Raw genomic sequence first — 25,800 nt, 5'->3', positions numbered from 1 at the left:
TCCCATACCTCAGTGGCAGACAAAATGATCCATCCACTCTACATCTTATACACTGCACTTTTTTCTGACAAACACCAAATTCTAATGTTAATATACTCTAAACTCATCATTCAAGACAGGGCGATGGCAATTTTAGGCAAAAGTGAAGTGAAAGAACTATATAGAGACACCTATTTTCACTTAACATTTCAGTACAACAATGTCACTTTTAATTGGAGCTTGTGAATTAGTTAAAGAAGGTAGTTCCTCACACATTCATTACAGGAGCTCTTTCATACAATGAATAAAATCATATGCAGGTACCACAATAAAAAACATAGGCATTGTCATTACTAAGCATAGATTAAAAATGCCCTTGATTCACTAGAATTTTGCTTTATGAGCAGAGTGAGTGTTTTTTGCAGATTGTTCCCTCAAAGTACCTGAAGAATGTGCATCACTTAACCTTGTCTATAAGATACATTTTATTCTCTTTTTGCTATCGTGGGAGAAGTTTTCACACTGGAGGGGCTAGACATAGTCTTCATTAACCCTTCTGAGCCTGGGTTTATTTTCATTTTATTCTTGCCATCTCCTGACAATACTATTCAGCTTAAGCCGGATTTTTCAAAGTGGAGGGATTAGATACGGGCCGGATGGCCTTAGTAAAGCCCTTCATTATGACAGAGTTTTCCTAAGTTCAATTAAATCATCTGATACCCGCACAAATAAAGCAACAAGGACATCATCCCACACCTGCATGAATATACTACAAATATATGTTATCACAGTGAAGGGACTATGGCTGTTAATTCTGCCTGGACACTCCTTATATCTTAAGGGAAGACTGCCTGTAAACTCTGGATACATCATCATCATCTCGACCTATTTAAAAAAGGCGATGGGACCTATAAACTGCACACCTGATAGCTTTATGTAATAAAACCCATGCATGTATTATAAATTAATATAAAAGTTTATTACATTTTGACACTGTACTTACAAAAAAAAAATAACAATAACACAATGCAAAATATTTTCTATGAAAGTTTCTACTAAATGATAGCAATAAACATGCAGATACAACCACACAGTCATACGTAAGACATCATCTGGTAGGTGCTACAATGAGTTAAGAACATCTGAACCAAACTTTACTGATCATCCACAAGACCCACCAACAAGTAATAAAGACACCCTGTTCAAACCATCACACTAGTCCTACATGAGACCACCTTAGTATGTATTTAACACGGGTGGTGGGTATCAATGCCAATGAGGTTACATGTGAAGGTGTAATATAAAGGACTGATGGGTCTTAGGGAGTGGATTATCATGTCTAAGTCCAGAAGCAAGTACACATAACAAAAATCAGTAACACTATTACAACCTAGCAAGGCATCTGATGTTCCTGGCTCTCTGCTGTGGTGGTGCGTGATCATTTCAGCCAACCTTCTCTTGAAACTCCTTACCTCGTTACTGATTAAAAAAAAAAAAAAAAAAAAAAAAAAATTATTGGTACAGTAATTACAATCTTAACAATACAAAAGGGCAGGACATCACTTATGTACAACATCCTGATTACTGCCACACAATTTCATTCACCTGCAGGGCTCAACAGACTTAAATACAACAGACCCTCAATTTATATGAGTCGATTTGTGTTAAACATGTTTTGTGCAGGAGGTTAAACCCTGACTTGCCCATTAATGGAAAAAAAAAAAAAAAAAAGTGAGGGGAGGGGAGATTCCAGAAGTTGGCCATGCCCATTAATAATAAAAAACAAGGGGGGGGGGGGCAGTCCAGAAGTTGGCCCCCATCTGCGGTCATCCCTTCCAAAAGTTCCACCGTCTGACCACATAAATACATGCTCACCTCACCTAGAAGAATAACAACATTGTCTTTTTGTATAATTTTACTAAAACAAATGGTCATGAATCAACATCGCTAAAATTACTAGACATGAAATGGACTATATATACAGTAGAACCTCTCTCATTCGGACTATATGGGGGGAAGGTTTGTCCGAATTAGCAGATTGTCCGGACCATCAGGGTAATCTCCTGTTCATACCAAAAACTATCTACATATGGTATGTTTTTTAATTATTAACATATGTGGCATATGTCAACCCTACGTAACTGCAAAAGATGAAAGGATACTAAAATAACCAAACTAATCATGTACGATAGTTTTGTATTGCATAATTTACAGGTAAGGCCATGACAAGAAACTAGCCTACATTTTAAATTGTAGTAAGTGACTAAGGCCCATGTAGGCAAAAAAATATATTAATTAATTAACTGTAACATTTGGAATAAAAATAAAACTTATGTAGGCAAAAAATATATTGTCATCTTTGGCATATTGATGACGCCCATATGGGCAAGAAACTAATGTTTGATGTACAAGTAAAGCACATTAAAGTACAAAAAATAACCTACAGTAATCACTAAACACTGCAGAATATTCTGACCCATTTTTGTGTAAGCAAACTCCTCCTTTTAACACTTTTATTCATTTCAGAAGCTACACTTGCATTAAGGGGCATGATAAGGAGGATTAACTTTTGAAATACAGTGTAAAAATATAAATGGCTGGTGAACTAGTTGATGGAACGAATGCTAGTGTGTGTTTAAACAGGCGCCCATGTTGCGACCTAGCGTGATCCGAGACTAAATGAATGACAATCGCTTTCCGTGCTGATACTGAATATGACTTTAGAATTACTTTCAACATATTTTTGGAGCTTATTATTTTTAAATTTTGTCCGAATTAACAGAAATCCAGATTAAAGGGGTCCGGACCAAAGAGGTTCTACTGTATATTCAATCAGCTGGACACGACACACATTCATGCATGCACAGACACAAATTACTCACCACCTGACTCTCGTCTCTCTCACCTCACTGCCACCACTCACTATGTTCTTCTTCTTTCAACAAAATTTTTTGCCACTACTGTATATCCTCCATCATGTTAAGCAATCATTACTTATATACCATTTTGTACATTCTAATTAACCCTTTTTTATGCATGATGCTCCTAGAGGCTCTATGTGTACTACAATGAACATTAGATATGATCAGGAAGGGGTAAAATTTTTCAAGAGGGCTACATGGGGGACTCTGGAAAAATTTTGGGATTTCACCATAGTAATTAGCCACATAACATGGGTTTCAACAGTGTGATTCATGCACTGAAATTCCCAGATACATTAGCCAGAAAAATTTGAGGGCCTACCATATGTAAGTTTCAAAGGAAGGGTCATATTTAATTTTTTCAATCTCCCAATGCACAAAATACAATCAAATTCAATTCTACTGCTTATCAAATACTGCAATATACTAGCAGCAAAATTTCCAGATGAATAAACAAAGGCAACATTATAGAACTCAGTACAGTATAATACTTTGTAATGCATTTAGTAGTGTATATACTGATATTATAAGTATTTAATTACTATCACTGTTTCTTTACGAAAGATATTTCCCAAGCAGTACAAAAAGTACATTTGCATCACTAAGTTGCAGAGTACCTAGCCACAGAGGTAAACATGTACAGTATTAAGAAATCCATAATACCTTGTTTATATACTTCAGTCAAACATTGCTGCAGCACAGTCTGTGACATGGTTCTCCAACTCTGACTTCATGACAATCTTCCCACAAACTGGACATTCAGATGCCTCTTCTGTGGTGCTCTGCCAAAAAGAGAAACAATGCACTGTGTTAGACACCATCAGCCTCATTAGTGGGTGGGAGAAAAAAGCCATGATGATGACCATGACAATTAAGATGATGATGATAATGAGAGACAAATGGACACATATCAGCATTCATTTCAAGGATATACCAAAACATATTAACAATACTTAATCTTACTTCCATTTCTGCTTGTACAAAATCTTCATCACTGGTGTCACTCCTTTGAGGTGAAACGTTGCCACATGAAGCTGCATGTGCCTGAATATTGGTTGATGGAAAAAACCCTGAATAAAAAAAATAAAATAAAATAAAAAAAATGAAAAATGAAAAAATGAAAAAAAGTTTTTCCTTCACAGTCAGCCACTACATACTGGTACTGTTACAACAAAACTACATCCAGTACGAGTCATGCCTTGCCAATTGAGGCCATAAAAATCCTATAACTCTGTAAAACTATACAGTACAGTAATTTGGAAAATGGTACATTTGTGAACGTAATGCTATTAAGGGGCAGGTGCTTGGTCACTCTCACCAGGAATGTCTGGAGGAAGTAGCAGAGCTCTGCATAACATAATTTAAGAATGAATATATGGAGTACATTCAAGGTATCTGAAAGACGCACCAATACTTAGAAAATGTAAGAATGAACCAGGACATTATGACAAATGATCCTTAATGTGCAAAGAATAATCTCGCTGGAGCAAAAGGAAAATGATAAGAGATAACACTCAAGGATTATGAAGAATTTAATCCCTTAAATAACAAACGTTTCCCCTATGCTGAATAAAAGCACAAACCTCTCACCAGAATAACAGTTATATAACTGTAATGAAGGAGTTACATATTTGGTAAGTCCATTTATTAGTAATGGCTGGATGGACATGAATTTGGGAGACCAGATCTGACAGAGCTTCACAAGTCAGATTCAGCAAGCAGTATAAGCATGAATGTAAATATATTCCTGCAAGACAGTGTATAGATAGAAGATTTATTCTAGTGCTGCTGTGACCCGAGGTTCATCTGAACATAAACTGAATGACTACAGAAATACAGCCACTTCTGTCAGATGCTCCCTGGAATCATTTTTGTTGAGGTATTGTTTGAAGGTTTGTGTGTTGTGAGCGTGCAGTGCAAGAGATGCATTTAGATTTCCATGAATGAAATAGCAATGTTAGAAGAACAAAAGTCATGACTGACTGTTGTAGAAATTATCTACCTGAGGATACAACATGGAATTACTTGGAAAGACAAGTGAATACAGTAGTGTGAAGACAAAGTGAACTGGACATTGACAAAACTGGTGTAGCTAAAGGAAATTCACTGAGGTGGTTTGAACCTATAAAATGCATAAGACTTGGAAAGAAGGTGTTCAAAAGTAAAGCTAAAAGATGAAAGACTAAAAAAGGGAGGTTGTACTTTTAAAAAAATAAAAATAAATAAAACAAAACAAAACTGGCTAACAGAATATATTTACTATCCTCTCAACTTTTCTCTTGGCATAGTCTATACTGTTTCACCAATGGTTTCCACACTTGGAGTACATTTCCTGGTACATACTCAAATTACATGGTAACAAAACTATAGCCCTCTTTCACCCAATGTTGACATTTTAATAATATCACAGCCATTCAGTGAAATACTACATACTGTAGTCTCACTTTGTCTCCCCTTCTTCCATTCTTAACCTACAATGGTCTGATGACAATTACTTTCACAGTTACATGCTTCCCTTAAACAACTGTTCAATTTCATTTAAAGGGTTAAGTGAAACAAAGCAGCCTCTCTTATCAAGCTGTTTTCATTTAAATTCTGACTTTTAAGACCATCCCTAAACTTTTACTGTAAACACTATGATCTGGAATTCTAAAACAAAGTACTCAGCTGTAATATAATAAAACAGAATATAGCATAATAAAAATGGTAAAAAGTAATCAAAACACTCACCTAAACACAATGGACACTCTACCATAGTTGATACGTTTTGTACCCCGCCAAGGGACGAGGTAGTGTCTGAATCCGTGTCATCTGCAACTCCCTGTCTGGCAGCCCTCCTTCTGGCTACCCCATACTTGTCTACAGGAGCTGCATTTAAGCAGTACCCCAATTCACCAGCACCTGAATTATCTAATGAACTGGTGGATGCAGTCTTCTGCCCTTCTCCTACACTCTTGTAAGTATCATCAATTTTTACAAGTTGGAATGACAGTGAATCATTGAGGAAACCTCCACCGGTATCTCCTTTACCAGATATATTCAATGACACGTCATCATCACTTAGAACAACTAGGTCATCATCATCTTTACTCTGGGTGGGAGACTGAGTTTCAGTACGTCTTGAGAGAGAAAAAGGTTCATTTTCCTTTCTCCCCTTTGTTTTTGGGGTAATCCAAACACCAAGAGTGGACTGGGTTGGTGACTTCTTCTTTTTACCTCTTGACCGTGGAGTTTTGGTCTTTTTCCCCCTTACACTCTTGCTTTTCATGGGGGTGGTGACTTTGGAATCTGCAAGAGCAATGTTATTCCGTGAGGATGATGGCAGAGGTTCTGAAAGATCCTCCTCCTCCCGAAGTTTTTGTCTCTTTTTGCTTATTTGTCCTGGAGACTTACCCAGCCTCTTAAGCTGGGCCAAGGAATTTTCTGAAAAGCCTGTGCTTCTAAATGTAAACTTGCCTTGGGACTCTGAGTTTTCAGGCAGCCTTGTTCCTGCTGATTTGGCTGGAGTAGAACTTTTACCTGACATTTTCAAAGAGTTCTGTGGCTTTAATGTGCTTGATCTTGGATTCTCTGAGCCACTCATGGCCTTCTTTGATGCTTCAAATCTGTCAAAGTCATCTGAAGGACTACTGTTACTATCCTTTTTACTCTGTTGAACTGGCTTTGCTCTGTGGTTGATATATCCATTTTTCTTGGCACTCTCAACAGATGATTTTTTTTCCTCCTTATTCTCTAAAATTTCTAGTCTCCTCTTTGCATAATCAAGGGCAATCTCTTTAAAAATTACTTTCTCTTTATAATCTAACTCCTCCTTTCGCTTCTTTTCAAACTCTTGACGGACACCTGGAAAATGTTAATCAGATCACTTAAAAACCAATCCCATGTGTAATGCATCTTTGAATGCAAGGCCTGGGAGGGCTAGGTTTATGACTGAAGAGTTGACGGGAGGGTTGGGACTGGAATGTATTCGTGTTGTGATGAGACGAGACAGACTGAGATGGTTTGGGCAAGTGGAGAAGATGGAGAATGACAACTGGGTGCAGAAATTGAGAAGTGTGAATGTTGGGGGAGGTTTGCGAGAGGCAGACAGAAAAGGACCTGAGATGAGACCATAATGGGTCACCTCAGGGATAAGGGACTGAAAAAGGAGGCTGTCAGAGATCGAGCAGCATGGAAAGCTGCCATTATGTGACCAAAGTCGACGCATGCAAGCATGTTGGAGCCTTTATAAACAAGTGAATGAGACGTATTATGTAACTACCATAATCTGCTTAACAATTTACAACAAAAAATAAATAATAAAAAAATGAAATAAAATAAACTGAAGTCTTTTAACAACAAATTCTATTAGTATCATATGATCTATTGTACTTGGATGTTAAAACTGTATAGTTCTCAACAAGTTTCCAGAGACAACAAAATAAAAAGTCCCTTTCCTCACTCTTGCAGTCACATCTCTTCCTCTTCCTCCTTCTCTCTTGCCAATATAACCTTCAGTACTCTTTCCTTTTCTTAAACACAACAAAATGACCACCCTCTTCCAGCAGTACATTTATCAGTCATTCATTCATCATCCAATCCTACACTGCCCCAGAAGGAGTGTAGGAGCCCGGGGATAGGCAAGTTGGTCCTGACATTTAAGATGAGAGTGACCAGCCTCACTCATCCCTGAGTGGCATTACACAAGCAATAAACCCCAACCACCCTGGATATAAACCTTCACCGGCTCAATCCAACTGGAGTGCCGTAATTACCCATTAAACCACCAGGTGCCAAAATTTGGTTATATGGTTACCACCCAGTGTAGTAAATGGTTCCCTGGTGTACTGGAAACCATTTGGCTTGACACTCAGTGTAGAGTCACCCATGGGCAGAAGGAAGAGGAAAGAATGAAGGAAAGAAAGACAGAAGAGGGAGTGTAAAGTCACCCGAAGGCAGAAGGACGAGGAGAGAGTGAAGGAAAGAAAGACAGAAAAGGATGGAAGAAAAGAAGAATGGAGGAGAGGAAAGGGCAGACACCTTAGAGCAGCACTACAACGATTGAGTGGATGGTGAGTGTCCCCACCTACCACAAAGAGCAGCACTACATCGAGTGAGTAGATGGTGAGCGTCCCCACCTACCACAAAGTACATTTATCCTTTCCAATTTTATCCTTGGCACCTTACTTACGTGCTTTGTACCTATTACTGTACCTGCATACAGTACGATCAACCACATACAGCTGACAGCAAGATTTTCACTCACTTCATTAAAACCCTTTAAAGCTTTAATGAATTAAATCAATATTTACATCTGCAATTGTAACTCAGAACTTACTGATGACCTTGAGGGAATATATGTCACTGATGGAGAGGTTAAGGGAGATAAGGAAATCCAATGCTTCATGTTCCAGCGTTTGTTTGTGACCATCAGCAGCCTCCTTTGCTGTCAATAAGAAAATGGAATTCAAAGGTTACAAACAATCGCAAATAACTCATCCATTAAAATGTGAAATAACACAAGGCAATAACAGCCAATCTTACATAATTCTTTTCATGGCATAAGGATCCTTTGTGCCTCAACACTCCTGATGGGGTAACAAAAGGTTCAATAATAAAAAAATAAATAAGGATGCCAAGAGTCTTGGCTATGACAGTCAAATTAATTTATAAGCATGAGACCAAACTATTTACATAACCACACTTTACACATCAGAAGGTCCTCCATACACTTGCTAAGGATTCAAATTGATGCACATAACTAGTGACCTTCACCCCTAAAGTGACTGCTCTACCACCAGAAGAGAAGTAAAATCATTATGAAGTACTGTACAAATATTCTGGTACATGAATTTTAACTCTTTAAGCTGGTACTGGCCTGAGTAAAAGTAAAATGACATCCTCAGGTAGAAGAGGTTATTGGAGATTGCAGGCAAAATTACTGTTTTCAACAGTGATGCTTGGACCATACTCTATTTAAGCACTGTTCAAATATTAGCTTACAAAATGTGCAGACATTTCACTGCTTGAATACAAAAAGCAGGGTTGTTTTGATTTATATCAAATTATTTAAATCAAGTGATTTAAAATTATTTAAATGTGAAAAAAATCATGATTTAAATCAAAATGGATTTTTTTTATAAATACAGCACAGAAAAAATGAAGAAGACAGAGAATGTGATAAATGTGTATTTTACAGATACATCAAGTCTGCTTGTCCTGTACTCTTCTTGTACTGATCCTGTGTCAAGTCAGGCACCAGTGAACCACTGCCTTCTGTTACAAGGCAAATATTCAAAAGTTAAACACACGAAAGATGGCTCTTTTGTTGATGACAATAAATGTGATTATGTTCAATGTTGACATATCAGCTCAACTCTTCTTTGAATACACAGTATCATGATTCAATCTAATGACTATGATCCAAATACAGTATGACAAAACATAAAAGTCAAGTTAGCAACTTTCATCAGTATCTGACACACAGTGAAGTAGCAACATGAGTAACCTCCACAAGGAGTCAAGTGCTCCAATCAGGAAAGCCTTCAACCTGTGAACTGTGAGCCACAGCTCAGGCTGTGCTGGCCATGCATCACCATTAACTCCTCCACCCCTACACAAACTTATGCATGGCGCTATGCAAAGACAGTGAGATTTTTTTTTCTTTTCACCAGATCATGCCCTGGATGTTTATCTTGAAATTTATAATAAACAAAATATATATATATATATATATTTTTTTTCACTACACCCCTACATAAACTTACGCATGGCCCTACGCAAAGACAGAGAGAGAGAGGAAGAGATTATTTTCTTTTTCACCAGATGATGCCCTGGATGTTTATCTTCAAGTTTATAATAAACAAAAACTAAAAAAAGAACTTTTTTTCTTCATTTTTGGTGCACTATGGGGTGAAAAAAAGAAAAAGTACAGTAATTGTGCAATACATGGGTTAATGTATCAGGTCATTTCAAGCCATACAGCTACTTTTGGTTAATATATGTATGATACCAAAATATGGTTCCACTTAACACTGGTAAAGCTTTAGTGCAGGAAAATGACTTCATTAAAAAAAAAATAATAATAATAATAATAATAATAATAATAAAAATGAATATGGAAAATAAAAATAAGATAATTCAAAAATTCTATCTATCTATTGCCAGACGCCTCAATCCCGTTCGGGGTGGCCACAAACAAATTGTCTCCATGTTGCCCTGTACCCCGCCATTTCACTGCCCTGCTCCCAACTCACACCCCCCTCTCTCATATACCTCTCCACCCCATCCCTCCATCTCATCCTCGGCCTCCCCTTCCCTCTTCCCCCCCCCACCTCACTCACATACACTCTCTTCATCAGTCTTTCACCCTCCATCCTCCACATGGCCAAACCACTTCAATGTAGTCCTCCTAACGTTTCCTATCACATCCACATCCACACCACAACGCTCCTTTATATCCTCATTTGTCAGCCTGTCTCTCCATGTGACTCCACAGGCTCCTCTTAAATAACTCATTTTCACTGCTCTCACTCCTGACTTGTGTCCTTCCAGCAACGTCCAAGCTTGACTTCCATACGTTAGAGTTGGTACCACAATACTGTCATGTAGTAACTTTTTAACTTCCATGCTTCTTATCACTGCTTTCAAGGAACCAGCAACCTTTCTTCCCTGCTGTACCCTTTCAAGCACTTCACCCTCCAAACCTCCATCTTTACTCATCACACTACCCAAGTACTTAAACGTTCTCACATTTTCCAATTCCTCACCCTCCAACCTCGCTGTACATTCACTGACTTCACCTCTCTCAAAGACCATCACTTTACTCTTTCTTACATTCACCTTCAGACTCCGTTTCTTACACACTCCCAAACTCATCCACCAAGCCTTGCAGCTCTCCTTCGTCTTCACTCAACAACACAGTATCATCTGCAAACAAAAGTACAGGGAGTTTCCAAACATTACCCCCTCTCACCAGGGCCACTCCAACATCCACTGCTCTACCTTGTACCTCTTTTATTACCCCAACCATGTATAGACTGAACAACCATGGAGACACATCCCTGTTTCAACCCAACCTTCAAAGAGAAAACTTCACTCAGTTCACCATCCACACGCCCTGCAGCCTTAGCACCATCATACATACTCTTTACACCATTCAACAACTTCCCATCTACTCCATATATTCTTAATACTTTCCACAATCCTTGTCTATCCACCCTGTCATATGCTTTCTCCAAATCCATGAATGCTGCATACAACTTCTTTCCCTTCTCTAGAAACTTTTCCACTAAAGATCTAAGAATGAATATCTGATCTACACAACCTCTTCCCTTCCTAAAGCCTCCCTGTTCTTCTCCAACTAATTCCTCTGTTCTTTCTCTAACTCTGTCAACAAGTATCCTACCATACACTTTTCCTATTATGCTACCCCTATGATTACCACACACTTCTTTTTCCCCTTTTCCTTTGTACAAGGGAATAATTATACCTGACTTCCAATCCTCCTGGACTCTACCTTCCTCCCAGGCTAATCTGCACAACTTCCACATCCATTCTCCTACTATCTCTCCCCCATGCTTCAGCATTTCACCACACACGCCATCAATTCCTGGGGCTTTCCCCAATTTAATATTCTTCATTGCTTCCACAACTTCTATCCTACTGATTTCTTCCTGTCTTCTCACCTCCCTCCTTCTCCCAGCCATTCCCCAGCCACTTATACTTGCATTACTTCCATCCTCTATGTTCAACAATTCCTTAAAGTGTTTTCTCCATCTGCTCACTTTTTCTCCCTTCTCCACTAGTAATCTACCATTTTTATCTTTCACTCCCCTGCTAACTTCACTTCCACCCTGTCTTACTCTTTTCACCTCTTTCCAGAACATTTTCTTACAGTCCCTCCACTTTACACTCAAATTCCTTCCAAATTCCTCATCCACTTTCACGCTGTTCCTTGCACCCCCCCTCCGTCTTCTCTTCATCCCACACACCACATCACATGTTGCACATATTTCTTCTGTGAATATCCTGCACACACCTTCCAAGTCCCCCATTTGCTCCAATTCATATTTGCCCAATCGTTCCTCCACTTCTCTCTTACACTCTGTCTTTTTCTCATCCTCTTGTAACCTTTCCACTCTCCTTACAAATACTCCTTCTTCCCGTCCTTCCCTTCTTCTATTTCTCCATCTTATTTGGATCTTCATTCTGGCCACCACCAAGTAGTGGTCAGAAAGTCCACTCCCTCAACCTCTATAAGCGTATTTTTCCAACCCTGTTAAAAAGGCAAGATATTCTATTCTCTCTATGTTACAAAGATGACAGTATAATGTGGAAAGTGCCACAAATACTGCTAATTCATATTACAGTACTGTACAATACTTTGGGGAAGCAGCATAGGGCATGACAGAGGCTGTGTATGCATGCATGTATTTATATATCTGTGCATGTGTGTATATTCATGCAATTGACCTTGTGCTTATATTGCAGCAATTAAATACAAAATGACAAACACTAACTCAAGGTGGATGTCGCCATGGAGAGGAGTCGTGCAGCTCGCGACACTGGTGATGTGATGGGGTTGGGGTTGGCAGAAGTGTCTGGATCATCACTTCGGCTCAACACACGGTTCTCCAGCCACCCAATCCTAAAGCAACCAGACAGTTAGCCAGGGGACACAACACATCAATACAGTAAATCCTTGTTTTATGTCAGGAACGTGTTCCAAAATATTTTAACTTTCTCCAAATATCCAGTGCAATATAATGGCGGACCTGACAAATCAGTTTTATAAGCATCAAAACCATCAATAGACGGCAATATTTCCGTAATTTACTGAAGAACAAAGAAAAAGGGGGGAAGCAGAGCAACATATAAGGACTTTCTTTACGAAAGAAAAATGTCTCCAGACCCAGCTCTGCTCCTTCTGCTTAAAATTTATAACATACAGGGAATATTTTAGTTAATTCATATTAATTTGGCTTTGACTTTAATCTTTTGCAGCTTATTTCATATAGCTCAGTGGCAAAAAAATACAATGCTACAGCTCCACATTTCACAGCACTTCTTCATGACAGTCATATTTTCATATTTTAGTGTTAATATGCTTTTACAACTCAGCATTCAATATAGTGAGACAACAATTGCAAGCCAAGTCAGAACAAAATGAGTATGTCACTGAATTTCCTTCATTCCCTGTTCCTTGTTCATTTCCATATAGAGTGCCATACATATAGGTACAGTACTGTCAACCAGCCTTGGCTTTGCCCTTTCGATCCAGCAATGTACTTTACTGATCTATGCTTGCCACCACCAGATGATTTTATTCAGGTCTGGGAGACTTTCAAACTGAATGGGGTTGGATATAACCTTCACTAACCCCTTTACAACTTGGGTACTCACCCAACCTAAATCAAATTGTTTGATTAGAGCAGCAGTCAGGGAGAAAGACTGAAAGTTAAGAAGCTGAGGATCGAAGAAATGGCAGATGAATACTGGCCCAAAGTAGGGGAGGAGTTGGAATCAGTGAATTGGAATGAAATGGATCTGGACAGCCTGTGGAATGCATACTGGGATTGCTTATTTAGGAATGCTAAAGCAGTGCGTGGTATGGCATGAATAACAACAAAGAAGAAAGGTATGTGGCATGGTGGGATGAAGAGGTTAAGAGGGCAGTGGAGGAAAAGAGGAAGAGGTGGCTGGAGTTATATCAGAACAGGGGTTCAACTGAAATAAGAACTGAATATACTGAGAGCAAGAAGCACATAAAGAGACTAGTGAAGAGGAAAAAGAAGAAGGTAAATGATGATCTAGAAAGAAAAATGACCGCAAATTACTCTGAAAACAGAAAGTCATTCTGGAAAGAGGTGCGGAAATGTAGAAGTGACAGCGGAAAGAAATGTGAAAGTCAGAAAGATGTAGGTGGTAGATTATTAACCCATGGGGATGAAGTAAGGACCAGATGGAAAAAATATTTTGAAAGCCTGATGAATGGGAATAGAGGGCGGAGCCACTGTAAACACGATTGGTCTGGGGGATGTGCAAGGAAGGAATGCAGTGCCAGGAAATGTGATACTTGCACAGGTGAAGAATGCCATGAAATGGCTGAAGAACAGGAAAACAGCTGGGGCTGATCAGATGTATGCAGAGATGATTAAGTGTAGTGGAGAGAGCAGAATGAAGGGCTTGCTGGAGATATGTAAGAAGGCATGGATGAGCAAAACTGTGCCAGTACAGTGGAAAAAGGCTGTGATTGTACCCCTGTACAAAAATAAAGGTGAGCGAAGTGAGTGCATGAATTATCATGGCATAAGTTTACTGAGTGTTATAGGGAAGGTATATGGAAGAATTATTATACAGAAAGTAAGAGAGATATCAGAAGTCCTAGTGAGTGATGAACAGGGTGGCTTAGGAGTGGTAGAGGATGTCGGAATCAAATATTTCCAGTGAGACAGTGGAGAAGGCATGCAAGAAGGACTGAAAGATGTTTATGGCATTTATGGATCTGGAAAAAGCATATGAAAAAGTAAAAAGAGAAGGTTTGATGAAGGTTTTGCGCATGTGAGGTGTGGATGGTAAGCTGCTAGGTGCCGTCAAGAGTTGTTATGATAGCAGTGAGGCATGTGTAAGGGTAAATGGGCATCTATGTGAACGGTTCACAATCAATATGGGCGTGAGACAAGGTTGTGTGATGTTCCCATGGTTGTTTAATACATATATATATATATATATATGAAGTGATGAGAGAAATAAAAATATAAGTAATGGAGACAGGAATGGCATTGGTAATGAATGGTGATGGATGGAATATCTCAAATTTGTTGTAGGCTGATGATGCAGTGCTGCCTGCGAATACCAGACAAGAACTTGGTAGACTAGTGCAGACTTTTGCTGATGTCTGTAGGTGTTGTGCTTGAGAGTAAATGTAGAAAAGAAGAAAGTGATGGCTGTTGAGAAAGGAGGTGGCTCCCAGTGTGATGTTACAGCGAATGGAGAGAAACAGGAATTGGTGAGAGTTCAAATACCGTGCTTAGGTAGTGATAGAAAAGAGAGGAAACTGTGCAAAAGAAGTGGAAAGTAGAGTGACACAAGGAAGGAAAGTAGCTGGTGCTATGAGGGCCTTGATAAGAAACAGAGACTTGAGTGTTGCAGCTGTGCGAGGCTTACACAAAGGAGTGTTACTGCCAACACTGATATACTGATGTGAGACTATGGTGTGGCATGAAAATGAAAAGTCAAGAGTGAGAGCTGTGGAGATGGGACTGCTGAGGAATGTATGTAGAGTACAGGGAGTGGATTGGATACGTACAGAGAGTGGATGGGATACGAAATACTGTACTGTGATTCGTGAAAGATTCGGAATGAGGAAGTCTGTGGACACCAGAATCGAAGAAAGTGTACTGAGATGATATAGTCATGTGGAGAGAATGGATAACAACAGAGTGGTGAAAAAGGTGCTGTATATCTGAGCGAATATGAAGGAGGGAGGAGGCGAGGTAGGCCAAGGAGAAGGTGAAGGGATATGGTGGATAAGTGTGTGAGGAAGAGAGGTTTGGAAGTTGGTGAGGCTAGAGGACTGACAAGAGATCGAGCTGGCTGGATGAATGCTGTGAGATGATGCACAAGATCAGGGATTTGGCACCCCTTTTAAGCTGACAGCATTCAGACTGACTCTATCGGATACATTTAGGTGAAGCTACAGAATGTGGTGAAAGTTTTTGGCATATCATAGGGAACCAGAATTCCAGGGGCATGACTGATGAGTGAATGAAAGCATGGCCCATTGGACTGGGCAAACTTGGGCTGTCTGGACGTTGCTACTCCTCACCCTGCCCTAGGGCGGGAAAGGAGGTCCGGATGATGATGATGATGATGGTGAAGTGGTAAACATAGAAATGAGTAACTGTAAATCTACTGAACATTAAAATAAAAGAGTGACAACAGGTATGTTACGTCTATGGTAACGGCACAAATATACTGTATCTTTATGTGAAGCTTGATTATAGATACATGCCACTATTATCCTGCACACTTAACATCATCATCATCACCCTCTGGAGGGTTGTGTGATGTAGGATCCAGAAAACAAGGAAAGAGAAGTAGCGAAAGAGAGAGAACTATCAACAACATTCCCAGTGAATACTAAACACCAGCAAAATTTATGAAATATAATACCGGTACCCTATATTACTATACACAGTATTACAATCATCATCATCATCATCATCCAATCCTACATCGCCCCATAAGGAACGTAGTAGCCTGGGTCTAGGCAAGTTGGTACTGACATTTAAGATGAGAGTGACCAGTCTCACTCATCCCTGAGTGGCATTATGTGAGCAATAAACCCCAACTACCCCTTGGATGTAAACCTTCCCCAGCTCAATCCGACTGGAGCACCACAGGCTAATTACTCACTAAACCACCAAGCGCCAAAAACTTGGTTATATGGTTACCACCCAGCATAGTAAATGGCTTCTTGGTGTACAGGAAACCATTTGGCTTGTCACTCAGTGTAGAGTTACCCACAGGCAGAAGGAAGAGGCAAGATTGAAGGAAAGAAAGACAGAAGAGGGAATGTAAAGTCACCTATAGGCAGAAGGATGAGGAAAGAATGAAGGAAAGAACAGAAAAGGATGGAAGGAAAGAAGGATGGAGGAGAGGAAAGGACAGACACCCGAGAGCAGCACTACAACAAGTGGGTGGTGTAGTTCAGCACAACTACCTTTATTTCAGTTCTTGATATAAGCAGAATTTCACAACAGGTCTCCACTAACTTTGTTGTGAAATACAATAAGAAATGAGTAGGCTATATCAGAGTACTGTACTGAGAGATATGATAACATCAACTGAAATTCCCAATTGACCCTTTCCATACAATGACATCTTTATTATTTTTATTCTTGCTACCACCATCAGATAACCTCTCACCATGAAGGCATAATTAACTGACCATGTACTTGGAACAACACACAATAATGTAAGTCTTACTTTTGAGATATTGTTGTTTTCTTGGGGATGGGAAGATTCATTTTAGAAACCAGTTCCTCTTTCTTTGCACCACTTTTGGTTGTATCCACTTCAAAATCAAGGACAATATCAGATGACTGTTCCTTGCCTGTCTGCAAGAGAAAAAATCATCATCATCATCATCATCACCCTATACAGTATATCATTCTATTGTCATTATCATCATCCTAACTCCACTGGACATTCATCTTCACCATCATCATATTCATCATCCTAGCTCTACTTATCATTAATTAACTTCATCACCAACATCCAAACCCTACTAATCATTCATCATCACCACCACCATCATTATCATCTTAACCCCACTTCTCCTCCATTTTCATCAGCAGCTACTTAACAGAACCCAGTTTCCTTAAATTAAATGGGGCAGATAGAATCCACAAACAGAAGCAATAAAATATATAACACGGAAGACTAATAACAAAATGCCAGATAAAACAAGTAACACATCCATTTACTCATTCACTGAAGCCTTAGAATTTCTTAGTTCCACATTACAGGCAAATACATACTGTCCACACTTTTGTCCTTTTTAGAGGCAATTCTTCACTTATTAGGCTTAAACTGAGATGACATGGTTTAAAAACTGCCTTGCAATTTCACCTACCCTAATCTAACCTGACCTCTCCAACTCTGACATAACCTTCTCTAACCCACCTTAACCTAAATTAACTTTGTTTAACATTGTCTAACCCAAAGAACCTTATCCTATCCTACCCTAACCTGATCTGACCTAGCTTAACCTATCCTAACCAACAAACACAAATACCTGATGATACAAAAACAACCGAGGAATTAGCACTACAACAAAAAAGGATACCTCAGCATTTGTGTGGAGACGGAAGAGTGAAAGACCAAACTGTCCATCCTTCCGAAATGGTTGTAAGCATACGATTCTCACACGATCCCACTTCTCTCGTCTTGCTTCACTGTCCATGTCATCTGTTACCGTATAATATCATCATCATCACCAAAATTGTGTTTTCTAGATATAAGAATAACAACTACAAACATTACATAAAAAAAAAAGTACGTTTTTTAAAAAGTGGTCACAGTTACATGAATCTTCAAGAAATACTCCTCTACAGTATTACCTTTCACTATACAGTCAGCTAGAAAAGACTGTTTGCCTCTCCTGCCTCTACTTCATCAGTCATAGACCACTGAATGTGACTGAGTGAACTGATGTGCAGCTTATCATCCATCTGTATGAGATAATATACACCTTTCTCCACTACAGTACATCTCATTCAAACACTGGGAACTCCAGCAATAAGAGAGGCAAATGGACTTCAGTAGCTGGCAGTACCTACCTGGGCGGAACATGCGAACAGTGTTTTTGTTCTTGCCAGAGCGCCAGTCTCCGGGTGATATGAGTGAGGCTGCAGGGAGGAGAGTGACCAGCGGATGAGATGCAGGCCAACATGATCGCCCCACCTCCACACTCACCATCACACTCCCAGCATTACCTGAAATAAGTACTGAGTATGTGTTGACAGTCCATCTCTAGCAACATCACACAGGCCGTCCTCGCTATAACGATGGGATTCATTCATTCATTCATTGCCAGACGCCATGTATCCCAAACGGGGTGGCCAAGGGCTTAGAGTTAATTGTTTTACAGGGAGGGGCACTAATCCTCCACCAACCCCACCTGACACATAGGGATGCCAACAGCATCTGGTGTTCCCAGGCGGTCACCCATCCAAGTACTAACCAGACCCAATGTTGCTTAACTTCGCTGATCGCACGCATTTGGGAAAACCCATGGTTAAGCCGAAGTATCATTACTCGGGGATGTTATAACACAGAAAATATGGGGATCTGTTGGAGGGCCTTGGGATTCCATCCCAACCAAGCCCAAAACCCACCCAAATGAGCCTCCCCAAAAGTTTCTAGCTTACCTAAACCCCCCCAGTAGCTTTGAAAGAAGGTAAACTAAGCCTAAAAGCATTTTGTAACTAACCACTGATACTGTATGCTTTTATGTTGCTGCTTAGCCTTCCCATCACCACTAGCACCTTAAAAGGGATGCTTGGAACCACGCTTGGCACCGCTATCACCACTAGCACCACCACATGGAGCACCTTTGCCAGACATGATTTCCTTATTTATGCAAAAACACACACACACATAAACACTCTAAATTATCGTTAAATACACTGCATTGATAACCAGCACTACAGTACCACTGTTACAATGAACAATGATACATTGCAATGCAAGATGAGGTGAGGTAACACGATGTAATATAGGCAAGCACTATGGAGGTCTTCACTCGCTCGCAGACACAACAAGAAGGACAGTGCGGAGAGCGGGACCCCGCACTACGAGACAGAGATGGAGCACTAACATTGCAATGCGCTATCAGTTCTACGCATGCAAACAACGTTCGCCATCCTGCGTGGCACAGGTGGGCACCAAGCGAGCATGGTTCAAAACAACCTATTGAATAACTGGGGACTGGCCATCAATAAGTGGGGAAGGGTGTTAATTTTTTTACTGTACACTGCTATGGCAGGGTATCTTATAGCGGCTGCTCATATAACAGGGTACACTAATATTTCCTGCTACTGCAATGACAACAGTAACAAGTCATCCTACCTCCATGTTTACCACCACAATCCCTGCTTCACCTGAAAAAAGTATTTGCTGGCTTTTTATGGTGTAGAGAGGTATACAAAGGGGAGAGGGCAACATTCATTTTCATTCATTCATTCATCAACTATGCCTGTATGAAACACAGAGGCAATTTGTTTGTGACCACCCTTTACGGGATTAAGGTGTTGATCAGAGAATCAAAGAGAGGCACAGGAAAGATTTAAAGTGGATGGATGAAATGGGGCACAAGGGCTTGAGAATAAATGCGGATAAAACAAAATTGATGACACTGTATCTAGGATTCATGGCGGTACTGTCAAAACAGAGGGAGTGTGGCTATATGCAGTTTTCCACAGAGGTGTGACAAATGACATCATCTTGTACAGTGTTTGTGATAAGTGGGTGCATTAGAAATGTTGTGGTGTTGGAGGTAGACTGAAAGTAGCGCTGATTTCGTGTGTGCAATGTGCCAGGGCATATGGAGACTGACAGGCATGAAAGGACTGACTTGCTGGAGAGTCTCAAGTGCATGGAAGAAATTTGTTTTTTGGGGGACATGATATGTGCTAGAGATGGGGCTTGAGCTAACTCTGTGGTTAGGGTAAGGAGTGGTTGGAAGAAGTTCTGGGAGCTGTTGTCTCTCCTAACATTATGAGGGCTCTTCCTCTGTGCTAAGGGATCTTTGTATGCGGCATGTGTTTAGAGTGTAAAGCTGTAAGGCAATGAGACACGGACGGTAGGGGAAGCGGATGTTCACAGACTTAAACATTCACAAATGACAATGATTAGATGGATATGTAGGCCTAGTATGTCCCTGAATGTGAGATTTCAGAGGGGAGGGGGCTCGGATTAAGAATGAAGAGAGCAGCACTACATCGGGTGAGTGGATGGTAAGAGCCCCCACCTACCACTATCATTAATCCATCCATCCATCACCCAATCCTATATTATTATTATTATTATTATTATTATTATTATTATTATTTTTACTGTTATTATTATAATCTCACCTTTCCTGTTGATTTTCATTACTCTACTTTCCTTTTCAGGTGGCTTTACATTGACTGACAAGCCTAATAGTTTCCTGTAAGTCAGGAAACCATTTACAGTGCTGGGTGGTAACCATATAACCAACCAATACATGTTCCCTATGTATCCAGAAGTGGGTTAGCGGAGGGTTAGTGCCCCTCCCTGTAAAACAACTAACTCAAAGTCAAATGGCCACCCCTTACGGGATAATGGTGTCTGGCTAAGGATGGAATAGACAGATTATCATTACAGTATCATCATCTTGTGCTTTTAGGCTTACATGAAGCCAGTTAACAATATTCTCTGACCTCCAGCCTTTTCAATAAACAGTACTGTACTGTAATGTTAAGGCATCTCAAATACCAAACCCTGATACTGGCTCTCTTTCGCTTAACAACTTAGGGTGAGACAAATTTTTCATGCTTAACAATTTTGGTCACTAGGAAAAGAGTATCAATACTGTCCTTGATGTTAAGCATACTGTATGCATTAAGATAGTTAATTGTTTGCTTTACTCCTATCATACAAAAAATATAATTCTACCAGTGATAATACTTACCAACATCAATGTAAGTGATGGTTGTTGCCCACTCCAACTGAAGATCAGCCTGGAGTCGACCTGACTTGTCACCTGCCTGACTCAGCCACGATCCACGCCCTCTCACCAGATCCTCTACCGTATGCTTTGGATCCTGTTGCAAAAAAGCAGGGCCATTAGACTACCAAAACAAGCATATTCATCAACCACATAACCTGCATCACAGCATGATATTGTCATGGGGGTAAAGAACTAGATTGGATAGACTAAAATGTTAGTGGACTTTGCAGCTGGGACAGATAAATGCAGTTACCAGTAAGGGTAATTTCAAAATACCCTACATGAGTGAAGGTGTTGTTGGGAGGGGTAACCTACACAGGAAGTACCAGTACTGGAAAATGGGTGCGATGAAGTATCGAATCGGCGGTCATTTACTGAATCGGCATTTTTAATTGGAAAATATTATATTTCTTATCATCATGCGTGCATTTAAGTTTATACCTGGGTAGTGTGATGAGTAAGGATGGAAGTTTAGAGGGTGATGTGCCTGAAAGGGTACAACAGGGAAGAAAGGTTGCTGGTTCTTTGAAAGCAATGACAAGGAATGGGGAAGTGAGCATGAAAGTAAAAAAGTCATTGCATGACAGTATTGTGATACCAACTCAAATGTATAAAAGTGAAGCTTGGACCTTGTTGGAAGGACACAAGTCAAGAATGAGAGCAGGGGAAATGAGTTGTCTGGGAGAAGCATGTGGAGTTACATGGAGAAACAGACTGACAAATAAGGAAATGAAGAAGCACTGTGGTGTGGATGTGGATGTGATAGAAAGAGTAAGGAAAAATACAATGAGGTGGTTTGGCCACGTGGAGAGGATGCAGGGCGAGAGACTAACGAGGAGATTGTACTGTATGCAAGTGAGGTGGAGGGGGGCAGAGGGAGGGGGAGGCTGAGGATGAGATGGAGGGATGGAATGGAGACATACGAGAGAGGGAGGTGAGAGCTGGGAGCGGAGGCAATTTGTTTGTGGCCACCCCTTATGGATTGAGGCATCTGGCAATAGACAGATAGATAGCAGGTTCGTTCACACACCAAAGTATCTGAAATCCAGTTACAATTTTGTTATTCTGTCAATGAAAAATCAGTATTCAGAGCAAAAGCTTACTACAGTCAGCAGAAGTGTTTTGCCTTTAGCTCGACAACTTGCCTTGACAGACTTCTGTTTTGTAAAAATACAGGTATTGATCTAACAAGCAAAAAACATTTATTTGCACTGTAAATCAATATTTATGCAAAACAGATGTCTGTCAAGGCATGTTGGCGATCTAATGGAGAAATATCCGCTAACTTTTGCATGTTTTTGCTCTAAATCTTTATTTATTACTAGTTAAATTATGCACTTTCTTTTTTTTTTTTACCAGATTTCTGATAATTTGGTGTATAAACCTAAATGGTGAAAAAAAATTATAATATTTTCCCATTAAAAATGCCAATTCGGTATTTCATCGCACCACTGGAAAATGGTGGTAAAATACACTGACTGATACAGATATTGGGACAAATTTTTAAAAACTCATCCATCAATTTTTCTCTTAATTTCCATTTTTTTTCTGATGGTCTTCATGTGCTTTAAATGTTTTTGATGAACATTTCTATCAGGAATGCCCTATTTTGCCATTCTCTCCCTATCACCATGGAAAAATAAGGCACTTCCAACAAGAACTGAGCATCGAAAATCAATCAGAACACAAAAATGTAAAAACTGGGTACTCTGGGTGGGGCTACATTCCTCCCTCCCTCCCATTACATTAACACTCCAGACCACCACTAATCTTAACTAAGAATTGTGTAAAAAAAACGGATCAAAATCTCGCAATTGAGTTTTTGGCTGAAACCATACTTTTACCCTACCCGGTGTGTGTGTCTGTGTGTGTGTGTGTGTGTGTGTGTGTGTATATATATATATATATATATATATATATATATATATATATACAGTATATATATATATATATATATATATATATATCTATATATATATATATATATATATATATATGTATATACATTATATATATATATATATATATATATATATATATATATATATATATGCATGTATGTATATATACAGTGTATATATGTATGTATGTATGTATGTCTATCTATCTATAGATTGCCAGACGCCTCAATCCCTTTTGGGGTGGCCACAAACAAATCACTTCCAAGTCGCCCTGTCGCCCGCCATTTCACTGCCCTGCTCCCAACTCACACCCCCCTCTCTCATATACCTCTCCACCCCATCCCTCCATCTCATCCTCGGCCTCCCCCTCCCTCTTCCCCCTTCCACCTCACTCACATACACTCTCTTCATCAGTCTTTCACCCTCCATCCTCTCCACATGGCCAAACCACCTCAGTGTGTTCCTCATAACGCTTCCTATCACATCCACATCCACACCACAACGCTCCTTTATATCCTCATTCGTCAGCCTGTCTCTCCATGTGACTCCACAGGCTCCTCTTAAATACCTCATTTCCACTGCTCTCACTCTTGACTTGTGTCCTTCCAACAACGTCCAAGCTTCACTTCCATACGTTAGAGTTGGTATCACAATACTGTCATGTAGTCACTTTTTCACCTCCATGCTCACTTTCCTGTTTCTTATCACTGCTTTCAAAGAACCAGCAACCTTTCTTCCCTGCTGTACCCTTTCAAGCACTTCACCCTCCAAACCTCCATCCTTACTCATCACACTACCCAAGTACTTAAACGTACTCACATTTTCCAATTCCTCACCATCCAACCTCGCTGTACATTCACTGACTTCACCTCTCTCAAAGACCATCACTTTACTCTTCCCCACATTCACCTTTAGATTCCGTTTCTTACTCTCCCAAACTCATCCATCAAGCCTTGCAGCTCCCCTTCGTCTTCACTCAACAACACAGTATCATCTGCAAACAACAGTACCGTACATGGAGTTTCCAAACACTATCCTCTCTCACCAGAGCCACTCCAACATCCACTACCCTACCTTGTACCTCTTTTATTACCCCATCCATGTACAGATTGAACAACCTTGGAGACATGACACATCCCTGTTTCAACCCAACCTTCAAAGAGAAAAATTCACTTAGTTCACCATCCACACGCACTGCAGCCTTAGCACCATCATACATACTCTTCACAGCATTCATCAACTTCCCATCTACTCCATATATTCTTAATACTTTCCACAATCCTTGTCTATCCACCCTGTCATATGCTTTCTCCAAATCCATGAAAGCCGCATACAACTTCTTTCCCTTCTCTAGAAACTTTTCCACTAAAGATCTAAGAATGAATATCTGATCTACACAACCTCTTCCCTTCCTAAAGCTTCACTGTTCTTCTCCAACTAATTCCTCTGTTCTTTCTCTAACTCTGTCAATAAGTATCCTACCATACACTTTTCCTATTATACTAAGAAGACAAATGCCCCTATGATTACCACACACTTCTTTTTCCCCTTTTCCTTTGTATATATAGTATGGTAAATGTACACTTTTTTTTTTTTTAATGCGAGGAAGAAGGAACCAAAGGCCATGAGCCCGCAGTAACAGTTCCCTCCAAGAGAAAAACAAAATACAATATAGAGCCAAATTCAAGATCCGATCAGCAGTAGAAGGACCTTACCAATTCAGTACATATTCTCCCCGTTTGTTTTGTGTATTTTCCTATTTCTAGGGTGGTAAATGACTTTCCTGCAGAAAAATTTACCCAATTAATATATTCACGTTTCTTAAGACATACCTACGGTTGTTTGTTTCCTACATAATGGAAGAATCTTACTTAACATAGTCAAAAGTGGATTTTGTTTTCCAATTTCCCAACTGTAGGGAAATGTTGAATCATTAGGAAGTTAAGCTAGGTTTGGTTAGGCCAGTCCCTTCCTCCATCAAACAAGTTGACACAGCAGAACATAGCCAAAAACATGGAGCAGATTTAACAAGAAACCTTTTTTTGCCACCACAGAAATAATTAAACATATGACAGACTATCAAGAAGAAGAGCTGATCTGGCAAGGTCCTTTGCCTGCTTCAAGTGTATATATATATATATATATATATATATATATATATATATATATATATATATATATACACACACACACACACAGGTCTGCTAATGAAACTGGACACTGCCTCAAAATCACTGGACACGTTCAATCAACAGAACACGCCAAATTTTAGAAAATATAACTGCTGGCATCGAGTACGTTCATAACCAGTAGCCGAAGTAGTTGCATTAGCTTGCTCTACATTACTGGCTTCATTGCTTTTGTAATTACCTTTCTACGTACCTGAGAGGAAAATGATGTGATGTGCTTCACACGTATCGGTGGCATCGCGGATTTACATATCGTATCTAATGATATAGCCTACACTACACGCACGTATCCATGTCCAGAATCAAAAGGATCCTAGGCCTTAGCCATGATAAACAAGTTTGTTCTTGTTTTAAAGGTTTCACAATTCCATATCGAGGTCAAACTCACTATCACAATTCTACAACACGAACGATCCTGGGTGAGGCATTTGTTTACATTTTACTATTCCCGCCTTCCGTATGCAGCGCGAAGCTACTACGAGCTCAAGCTTATTTTTCACACAGCCAGAAAGTGCCACGAGCCTTTATATGCGTATACCTTTAAAACAATAAATATTTCAATTATATAT

General features: G+C 39.7%; 1 protein-coding gene across 1 annotated transcript; it reads right to left on the bottom strand.

Moving 5' to 3' along the window:
* Positions 1 to 3,563: 3,563 nt before the first annotated feature.
* On the bottom strand, positions 3,564 to 25,469 carry LOC145403784 (uncharacterized). Its single transcript, XM_080275463.1, has 10 exons — positions 25,425 to 25,469; positions 21,103 to 21,235; positions 18,227 to 18,394; positions 17,734 to 17,855; positions 16,872 to 17,002; positions 12,401 to 12,528; positions 8,218 to 8,325; positions 5,631 to 6,743; positions 3,864 to 3,970; positions 3,564 to 3,682 (listed from the first exon to the last, which is right to left on the bottom strand). The coding sequence occupies exons 1-10, from the start codon at positions 25,467 to 25,469 to the stop codon at positions 3,578 to 3,580; spliced, it is 2,160 nt and encodes a 719-aa protein (XP_080131589.1). The 3' UTR covers positions 3,564 to 3,577.
* Positions 25,470 to 25,800: the final 331 nt, after the last annotated feature.

The sequence above is a fragment of the Coenobita brevimanus genome, chromosome 61, assembly GCF_032717465.1.
Source record: "Coenobita brevimanus isolate Jiangsu-jjx chromosome 61, ASM3271746v2, whole genome shotgun sequence".
NCBI classification, from domain to species: domain Eukaryota; kingdom Metazoa; phylum Arthropoda; class Malacostraca; order Decapoda; family Coenobitidae; genus Coenobita; species Coenobita brevimanus.
This window is presented reverse-complemented; position numbering and strand designations above follow the sequence as displayed.

Coding starts and splice junctions, on each gene's coding strand:
- LOC145403784 (XM_080275463.1), bottom strand. CDS start 25,469: ATGCCACCGATACGTGTGAAGCACATCACATCATTTTCCTCTCAG. Junction 17,856..18,226: donor TGTTCGCATGTTCCGCCCAG/GTAGGTACTGCC, acceptor ATACGGTAACAG/ATGACATGGACAGTGAAGCA. Junction 17,003..17,733: donor GTCTCCACACAAATGCTGAG/GTATCCTTTTTT, acceptor TTTCTCTTGCAG/ACAGGCAAGGAACAGTCATC.